Source organism: Homarus americanus, unplaced genomic scaffold (genome assembly GCF_018991925.1).
Source record: "Homarus americanus isolate GMGI-L3 unplaced genomic scaffold, GMGI_Hamer_2.0 scaffold53225, whole genome shotgun sequence".
NCBI classification, from domain to species: domain Eukaryota; kingdom Metazoa; phylum Arthropoda; class Malacostraca; order Decapoda; family Nephropidae; genus Homarus; species Homarus americanus.
Window position 1 is genome coordinate 1288384 of NW_024750875.1, and position 10846 is coordinate 1299229.

General features: G+C 39.8%; 1 protein-coding gene across 1 annotated transcript; it reads left to right on the forward strand.

Moving 5' to 3' along the window:
* Positions 1–3528: 3528 nt before the first annotated feature.
* Positions 3529–10471, forward strand: LOC121854462 (probable serine/threonine-protein kinase DDB_G0282963; the record flags this gene model as incomplete). Its single annotated transcript, XM_042349135.1, has 4 exons — positions 3529–3797; positions 4231–4465; positions 5295–7445; positions 9029–10471. Coding segments are annotated over exons 1-4 (3834 nt in total), but the record flags the coding sequence as incomplete, so codon positions are not given.
* Between the last annotated feature and the right edge of the window lie 375 nt (positions 10472–10846).

Sequence of the window (10846 nt, forward strand, 5' to 3'; positions counted from 1 at the left end):
TAACTACATAACAGTCGAATAATAATAATAATAATAATAATAATAATAATAATAATAAAAGGAAATACTGCATTGTACTTTACATTAGGAGCACAACTAAACCAACTGTACTTTTATTGTACTATCGTGGACAAAAGTTCGCTCCCTGTAGTGAAACTGAGACGCGGGAATGAGTCTCCGAACTGACTTACCCTGGTTGTTATCTGGTGCGGGTGTGCTGTGCGGGTCGATACTGCTTCAGTTTGGGAAGGAGCGAACTTTTGTCCACGATAGTACAGTTCCGTTCGTGGTACACTTGCGGTGAAGGGTGCATAATCTGTTGTACCCTTCCTGGACGATAGGTCACTACGCTGACCCTCCCACCAACACACACAGTGGAACTGGCAACGGAGCAGTGTGATTCGAACGAATACTCATCAAAAGAGAGATTGGAAGGATATTAATGTGAATATCGGCCAACTTCACTGCTGATGGGTGATGAAGATGTGTTAATTTTTTGTTGACGAGAGCAGAAATCTAAAGTGATAGGATTATCCACTCGAATATCAGAATACAATTGGGGTTATAGTTTCGAATGAACAATCACCTCTTGTATGATTAACATCAGCAGTACGACGAAAACGGTCATCAATAGGGGTCATCAAAATATTTCTCAGTCTAAGATAATGAGCCATAAGTGTAAACAAGCACCACAACCGCCACAAATTGCTAACTACGGTATTCATCCCCCCAAAACAAACTTTATTCTATGGAGTGATTTTCTTTATAAATATTGTTTTTCTTTGACTCTGTTATGAAAATAAATCTGATTAATCTCTCACAAAACAGTACTGTAACTGGTCAAGTAATTATTTTGATAACCATGACTAACTTTAACCAATATTTACTGGTGCCTAACTGCCAATCTGTCTGGTAAAATGTGAAGCGTTTTGTAAAGGTTAGTCTAAAGTGCATCTTTATTAAACCCTATAGCACTATTTGAAATTTCTAGATCATGGCATTCATATAGTTAAGCGTTTTCAAATATCCATGTAAATTACAGGATAATGATGTTAAAAGTTTATAGTTACCCCAAAATTACCATCATCTCTCGATACAAAAACAAGTTACTGCGGTAAATATTTGATTCGTGGCTGTCATAGGTTTTTGACATGAGAAAAGGTTTTTCTGGCGTATTTAGATGTGCTTCAGATTTAACTGATACTGTAAAACTTAATATGAATGTATAAAGTTTTAAAGACAGTTGGTAAATGTTCTATATGTTAACCAGCAGAGTATATTAACAAGTCTTCTCAATACACGAAAGTCTTTTGAAGTGGTGTTACTATGGTGAAGCATTTGAAGAAGTGGTAGGTCTAAAAAGAGTGCAAAGCCACCAAGTGCAACAATATTCCTAAGCGGCAAGACAGTCTGAAACGCAGTGGTTGAATAATTAAAATTTTCCAACCTAATTTTCAGGAACATACCTAAACACAGTATAATTGTGTAAATTTAAACAACTTCTCGTATATTATCACATAAACATTAATGAATCTAAACTGAGACCATACCAGGATGTTTGGTGAGGAAAAACAGAAACCAACACATTACTTGACCAACCTCTGAAGGTCGTCTGCATGGAAGCGGGGCTGAAATACTTCGTCTCCGAGACTCCTTTTGTCATCTAACGCTAACTTCAGCTGATCACGGTGACACATACACCTTGAGGTTTTCTTCATAAGTTAATATATCAGTAATTAGTTAGTTTGAAATGAGCAGCAACACTTAAAAACGAAGAAATATTGGGGACCTGAAGGCTGACATCTTCGCCATGTTAGTCACTAAGGTAGACATGTAACTTTAGAAAATGGATAACACATCTTAAAAGAAAATGAAAAACATTACAGGAGAAACAATAAAATTTACGGTAATTGCCAAAAACGTACAAATGCTACTAAAAATTGGTTATTAGGTGTGTTAAGCTACATTGGAGAAAGACTACCCGACGGTGGAAAAAATCATTGTTTCAGATCAGTAAAAGTGGACCTAACTACCCCAGAGAAATTGTCAGAACAATGATAAATAAATGATTCATCCTGTTTGTGGTCCTTCTATAACTATCCATTACGGGAGGCAGTTCACTTAACTTACATAAATCATTAAGGATATCAATCACAAGGTCATCGCTGAAGGTCATCTCAAGGTCACATGTTACCATTATCAAGAAGCTGATACAATTAGTGTTAATATCGTCTTCATACACTAAATAAGCCACGTAAGAGTTAAAATGGTTTACGTTATGATATCGGAGTTATCGTCATATTTGTTAAAGTTAACTTGGGTGATCCTGAAGCTTTATGCCAGTTTATTTCACCTGAAGATTAACCACCCTAACGCTATCCTAATTTAACGCTAACCTAACCTAACCATCCTAACTTATCTTAATCTTTGTTATGTTTGTTTCATCAAGTTCTTGTATCTAGTTCAACTTAGTCAGTTCGTTGTTTACATCCTCAGTCATGGCAACTTTAAACTTAAACAGATCCTCAGGAATATTGTAAAAATATATCTCTCTAAATCAACTAAACCCTTAGCCACAATGTGAACGCTTTAATTACACACACACACACACACACACACACACACACACACAGAGAGTCAAGTGACAGCCATAAACCCGTGACATGATCCCTTAAATTAGTATGAACGTCACTGGCCCCGTGATGGCATAAACATTGGTATCTATTAACTGAAAGACGGCATCTGATTGGCTGATGCGTTAACCAATAGGAGGGGAGCGGTAATCTAAACAACATGGCGTGCCAGAGAGAACTTTCAAATGATCGCCTGGAGATTCTTCCCCTTAACTTATTTCACCTGAAGAATTCCCATCCTGACACTATTTGAGGGATGTTATAGGTCATAGGTTAATGTAAAGTTGTTTAATCTTCAGGTGTAATAGGCTGGGAGGGGATATTCAGGTGATCCCGATCATATTGTGAGAATGATTGATATTTTTATGCAGTAAAGCTCGCCATGTTCCTCCACCCACAATTTCTTGGACCCTCCCTTTTTGATATTCCTGGATCCATCCAACATGGCCAGCACTGCACTAGACCGCCTCCACTTCCCCAAATGTATAGGGATGAGGAGGAGTACCAGGGGCATGGAGCAACAACCCAAAGAACACCATGTGAGCAGACACTGTATTGTATTCCATCGGCCGTCATGTCCACTAACTTAAGGGACTCTGTAAACACAAACATCGAGGGACTCTGTAAACATAAACATCGAGGGACTCTATAAACACAAACATCGAGGGACAACGAGTGGTTATAACAATTAGCATCACATACCACATTAATGTTTGTTTCTACCTTGACTATTGAATAATCCAGTGTAGTGTATGTGTGTGTGTGTGTGTGTGTGTTTGTGTGTGATCATTGTATCAAGTGACGTCACAGTGCCTGGCGGATGTAGTGAGAGTGGCCTTATAATACCTCTAATCCCCTCACCTGCGTCAGTTCCTGCTGGTGGTGGCTAGTGAGGGTGGTGTTGGTGAGCTGGGGACCACTTAGACACGTTTGATCATCACTGGGTGGATATCAATATAAAAGCCTTATCTAGTTTACCGTATTGTCGAGGAGTTGAACGAAAGGATTTGTGACTCGGATAAACAAGGAATGACGCAGATAAACAAGGAATGACGCAGATAAACAAGGAATGACGCAGATAAACAAGGAATGACGCAGATAAACAATAAAATGGCACAAGAGATAAAGTGTTAAGAAGACAGCATCAAGAACGTCACTCATGTTGTAAGTAAAAAAGTGTAAAGTGTTATAAGTTCACTTTAGTTGTGTTCTTGATGGCGTGTGACAAGTTATACAGTAGTTGTTTCAGTACAGGTGTTGAAGATCAAAACACTCAGGTATTGTCAGGTGTTAAGGGATACCTGCCTAATACTCATAACCTTAATTTATTTTTCTCACTTTGGTCGAGTATTTAATCTGATGTTTACATAGAATTAATTATGGACTTAAGTACAATGTCATAAGTATTAACCTAACTAAATTAACTTAACCAAACCTATAATAATAATAATAATACGTTGCTCTTGTGCCCTGAGAGATGTATAGTGTTGGTCACAATGTGGTCATTATCTCTTAATACCAGGTCACAGTATCTCTCTCTCTCTCTCTCTCTCTCTCTCTCTCTCTCGTCATCAGTAACAAGTGTTGTGTCTGACAGATCCTTCCTGGTGGTGGCGGTCCTGCCTGTTGTGTGGTGCTCCCTCCTGCCTCACTCCTACTCCAGCCCTCTACATGTAGGGGGCCCCTCACCTGCCCTCCACACAGGGGGCCCCTCACCTGCCCTCCACACAGGGGGCCCCTCACCTGCCCTCCTCACAGGACAGGAGGGTGTCAGGTCTCCGGGTGTAAAACAAGACACAAGTGGCTTATCAGATCACGACCAACATGTTGAGGTACGTGTGTGTGTGTGTGTGTGTGTGTGTGTGTGTGTGTGTTAACCAGAAATACAAAACAAAGAACTAAAACATAATGTTGTAACAAAAGGATTTAACCCTGACCTGTTACTGCGTATACAGGACGATGCCTATTGTGTACTATGTGTGTGTGTGTGTGTGTGCCTGCGTGAGTGTGAGTGTGTGTGTGTGTGTTACAGTGACCCCAACTTACACACACACACACAATACACTCTAATAACCCACATTACCTAACCTAACCTCACTCACAATGTGTATAGGTCACAATGGCGCCTGTGTGGACCTGTGACTATACTGACTGCCTGACATACTGTTGAAAAAGAACGGACAAACAAAAGCACACGTGGCTATTTAGCTCACAACAAAAGGAAACACGTCGCTCTGCTTTTATATACTCTACGGGGTCATTGGGGTAACAAAAGCATAATGTTGCGTTACAGTGAATGTGAGTTATGTGTTCTGTAACGGGACACAGGCTATATTATTAAGTAACGTTATGTATTTGTGAATCTCTATTATATATTCTGAGTTATATAATATTGTTTTATATTAAACCATATCACCTGAGGATTAACTACCCCCCTTATGATTAAATACCTTGATATTACGGGGGTTAGGTTAGGTTAGGTTAGATTAGGTAGTTATAAAGCATTAGCATATATCATTAGTACAGGTTCCTATCATTAATGCAAATATTATAATTGTATATATTAGTCATATTACGCCACTGAAAAATTGTGTTAAGTAGAGAAAGCTGTATCCTTCATCACTAATAATTTAAATTAAGTTTTCCTATGTGTTCCTGCAGGACTCTGGACGGAGGACGGCGGAGACTCACTTAGGATCCTCACAGGAGACCCACACCAGCCATGACGTCATCTACGGACGCTCTCAAGGTGATGATGACGTCATCCAGCAAAGTTCTCCCTCTCACGACGTCAGTCACGAACGTCAACAAATCGATGGCTTCCTCGGAGGCGGCGTCTTTCGCCCCGTCATCTCAGCTCTAACTGGAACTTTGAGGAACTTGTGGTTGAAAAGTTCCTCAGACGACGCCACCAATACTCCCGTAGAACTTGTGGAGTTGGAAGCTTCAAGAGTTGAAGATAAGGCGTCCATCTTACCTGAGAGACCAACAGATAACAGAGATAATGTTGATGACGGCGGAGATAAAATAAACAACATCATTGGAGGAACAGCTGATGGGAGAAGCCGTCAAGATGTAAACAAACTGTACAAAGGTTCACAAAGTTTGACCCAGAGTGAACCACAAGCTTCGAGCACCACCATCCTCACACGTGTTCGTCGACAAGATGGTGGTGATGGTGATAGTGGGGATGATGGTGGTGGTGATGGTGGTGATGGTGATAGTGGGGATGATGGTGGTGGTGATGGTGATTATTATGTTGATGAATATTACGAAAGTGACTTCGAAGGTGATGGTGCTTATGATTACGAAGATTATGATAGTGAAGATGATCCTGGTGATGGTGAAGGTGATAGTGACGTTGTTGGTGGTGAAGATGACTACTATATTGACGATGACTACTATTATGGGGGTGAAGATGATTATAGTGAAGATGGAGTTAATCTGGAAGAAAGTGAAAACACTGGAATCGTCACTGAAGATAATGACGAATATTATGACAACGAAAATGACTCTGATTATGAAACAAGCGGTCAGGATGCTGGTGAAAGTGTGGATGACGTGTATGATTATGAGGGTGATGGTGAATATGACGACACAGGTGATGATGAATATGACGACACAGGTGATGGTGAATATGACGACACAGGTGATGGTGAATATGACGACACAGGTGATGGTGAATATGACGACACAGGTGATGGTGGTGGAACAGATGAATATGATGAAGGTGTGGATGAGGGAACTGAGAATGATTATGGAACAGACGATTACAATTATTATGAAAATGAAGAAGGAACGGAAAATGATTATGGAACAGATTATTATTACGATTATGAAAATGAGGGGAACACTAATGAAAATGATGTCAATGTGAATGATGCTGATGGAGAAAATGACGTGACTGTGGGCGATAATGGTGGTGAAGATGACGAGGTTGTGGACGATGGGAATGAGGGGAATATTGTGAGTGAACAAGACGGTGGGGATGGTGGAACGGGCGATTATGAATATGAATATTATAATGAATACAATGATGTGAACGATGGAGAAGGAGGAGTAGAAGGAGAAGGAGTAGAAGGAGGAATAGAAGGAGAAGGAGAAGGAGTAGAAGGAGGAATAGAAGGAGAAGGAGTAGAAGGAGAAGGAGTAGAAGGAGGAGTAGAAGAAGGAGAAGGAGAAACCAGCCAACAGGATGGTGGAGGTGGGGCAACTAATACTACCGTGGATGGAGATATCGGTAATGGAACAGAGACGATTGATGAAGGTGGAACAGGTACAGATACCGTCACCGGAACAGATACAGGTGCCGGAACAGGGACAGATACAGGGACAGCTACAGGTGGGACGAGCTCTGGTGACGGTACTAACGACCAAAACACACAAGACACAAATTCAGAATCGTCACCCTCAACCATCCCTACTTCCTCCATCACCACCATCACCACCCCCACTCCCTCCATCACCATCACCCCCACTTCCTCCTCCACCACCATCACCAACCCTTCCTCCACCACCATCACCAACCCTTCCTCCTCCACCATCACCACCCCCTCCTCCACCACCATAGTCACTGCTGCTGTGGGTTCCTCCATCACCTCAACGACCAGCACCAATAACGTCGTTACTAGTTTGGATAATAACAACATCAACAGTAAAGGTATTGTGAATGTGCCTCTGACCTTACCCCCAGGCTTCTCCACTCAACCCCCGCCCGCCATCTTGAGTGTGAGCGGTGCAGGACTTCAGGTGGGTGGAGCGCCCCCTGGTGTTGACGTCATCACAGGTTCCAATGGAGAGATCGTTATACAGGTATGATAATCAACTATCTAGATTCACAAAGGTTCGCACATTAAATAGTTCTTGTTACTGGAGGCTTAAAAAGGCTTTTATCTGGATGACTTAAGTTAAATCAACCAAATTATTGTTTTAAGCTTCACTGATTCTGTTTTAACTTTATACTTCCACTAAAAACCAGTTGAAAGGCACGAATCAGGTTTATTAAGTTACCCCCACAATATTCCTGACGTTTTCTGTGAACAATTTATAGCATACTCTTTACCTGTTACATCTAGATAGAATCTGGTTATACTTAATTAACCTTCACCTGCACAGTCACCTTAGTGTGTTTTGTTTCCCGCTTCAACGTCAGGGGCGGATCCAGGAATATCAAAAGAGGGGGGTCCAAGAAGTTGTGGGTGGAGGAACATGCTCGAGCGCACCGAGTCCACCCAGTTGGGCGTTTTGAAATCTAACCAATATCATGGGCATTTTGAGGCCATTCTGAAACCATGCGCACTTAATATTAGGAGATATTCTGAAGTCAATAGTGAATACATTTTACTATACAAAAATGCCTTGTATAGTTAAATGCACCTAACCTAGCCTAACCTTCCTCACTCAACTTAACACCAATATATTCTAAGATCATTAAGTTAGATTAAGATAGTTTAGTTGGTAATATTTTTCAGTGGCGTTAATTTCAGTCACAGCGCCAGTAGAAAACACACTCAATGTTGCTCTTTATGACACAACTTTGTACGATTGTTTAAAAGTTTTCCTGAATCAAAATTACATTCTTTGATTTACATTTCAGGTGCTTATTTGTGTATTTATTTATTTATTTATTTATTTATTTGTGTGCTTGTTCCGTACATCCTAGCGTAAAGGAATGAAATAACATATTCTACAGTACATGAAATTCCTTCGTTGAACCTTCCTCACAAGTTTAAAAAATATATAACCACGGGAATAAACGTGTTCAGGAAAGCTCTAGTGTTCCCGGATTCATCTAACCTGACGATTATATTGAACTTCACCTCACAGTAGTCACGTTTACTTCCCAAACGTTAACTTGGGAGGGGGGGATGCTCTTCCTTCTCCATGTTTGTTACTTTTTATTCTTAACTTGTTCCTGTTACTGACTTTGCTTCTTACTAATTATTTTCTCGAATGACCAGAAATGTTTACTGTTTACTACACTGCCATCATATTGATAGTATAGAACAATTAACTGCATCAATGTGTGGCCGTGTTACCCGGCTCCCCTCCCTCACCACACCTACAGATACAAACACTTATATTTAGCTCGTGCTCCTGAATAAATAGTGATACTGTCCTTCCATTGTTCCATTGTTATTCTTAGCGAGCGAAGTTGAGCAAATTTCTGTCAAGTATTATCATTATTTAACAAACTGCTTAACTGACTCTTATTAACTGGGCAACAACACCATGTAACCCTTTGTCTTCCTCTTATTATTGTTATTTTAATATTATTATTATCCCCAGCATTATACTGTACTGTATTCTAGATATATGAACCGAAATTCGTAAGTCATGTTCTTTCCATGTTAACCACAACACCAGACGCTAATAATTTGTACCCCACTTGACAGATCCCGCCAGGTGTCACTTGGCAGAGCGTGAAGGACACCATCTCGGACCCTGAAGCCAAGAAGATGTGGCGTAGCATCTTCAAAGCGGTGAAGCGTCTGCGTCAACAAGACTCTTCTGACCCCAACGTCTCTCCTGTGAACCCTTTATTACCCTCAGACGTGACCTTGACCTCAACACTAAATGCCATCAGCGGGATGAACATGGAGGAGCTACAGAGTACTCGGAGGCGCCTCAGACAGCTGCTGACACAAGTCCGCATGAGTCAGGAGAACATGATGCTGAAGGTGTCAGGAGGGCTGACGTCTGCCCCAGCAGGAGTGATGTTGGTCACAGCCACAGACGGCACTCAGCTCGTCACTATCCCCAACACACTCAGGTGGAACCACGTCAAGAACTCCTTCGCCAGCCCTCAAGAGCAGAACATGTGGAAGCAATTATTTGAGAGTCGTGATGCCAACAAGAGGCTGATGCAGGGCAACTTGTCAGAGATCAGGCAGAGCATCTGGGCCGTGACTGACAAGATCTCACAAACATCACTGGCAGAGAGAGGACTCGAGTCAGGGAGTAAAGGAAGCAACAAGAGAAGAAGGAACAATAACAGAAGGGTTACATCAGGTGGTAATAAGAAGAGAAGAAAAAATAAGACAAAAAAGAATACAAATAAGACTAAGAAAAGAAGGAAGAATAAGAAGAAGAAAAAGAATAACAAGCGGCAGAAGAATAAGAAGGTAAAGAAGCGAAAGATATTATTCCCTAAAAAGAACAAGAATGGGAAGAAAAAGAAAACCCCAAATAACGCGAGAAACAAGAAAAACAAACAATCTCAGAAACGTAAGAACAAACGGAACAAACGAAGAAGGAAAAAGAAGAAATTGAATAAATCCAAGAAGAATAAAAGAAGAAATAGAGGAAACAACAATAAAGATAAAGACAGAAACTCCAATAATCGTCATGTGTTGTTTCCCAAAGAGACGAAGAATGGGAATAAGATAAAGAACGATAACTTAGCAACTACAGATAAACGTATGAATCAGAAGAATATATTGATAAATAATAAGAAAGATAAAAACAAAGAGAATAAAGAAGCTAACAAGAACATAAAGAAGATTGAAAAGATTAAGAAGAAGGAAAATGGAAAGAGCATAATAATTGGAAATAAGAACAAGAATAACAAGAACAAAATAAACAATAATAATAAGAACAAAAAAAAATTTAACATAACAAAAATGAAGAACAAAGGAGAACCTGAGATGATAAACACCAAAAAACAAATGACTAAGAAGATAAAGAAGGATACTAAACAGACGAAGAAAGATGGGAATAAGAAAACAATGAATAACACAAACCAAATGAAAAATATACAGCAAAGGAAACTATCAGACAAAAGAGAGAAAAGGAAATTGAAGAGAAAATCCCAAAAACAAAAGAAGAAGAAGAAGAAGAAGAAGAAGCGAAAGATGAAGAAGAAGAAGAAGAAGAGGAGGAAGGAGAAGAATATGTTAAAGAAAATGAAGAATAAGAAAAATGGCAATAAACGTAAGAATAAAAACAAGAAAAATGAGTTCAAGAATATAAAGAAAAACAATAAAACACAAAAACAAAATAAAATAATGTTTGATGCCTCGAAATTCACCAAAAATAAACAAAACAAGAGAAAAAATAGCAGAGTAAACAAGAAGATAAAGAAAAAAGTGAAAAAACAAAAAACGAACAGTTTATCGTCACTTGATGGCGCTGGAAGTTTGTTAATATCAACCAAAGACCCCAATAAAGACCAAATTAACTGGTTAACATTGAAAACATCAACCAAAGACCCC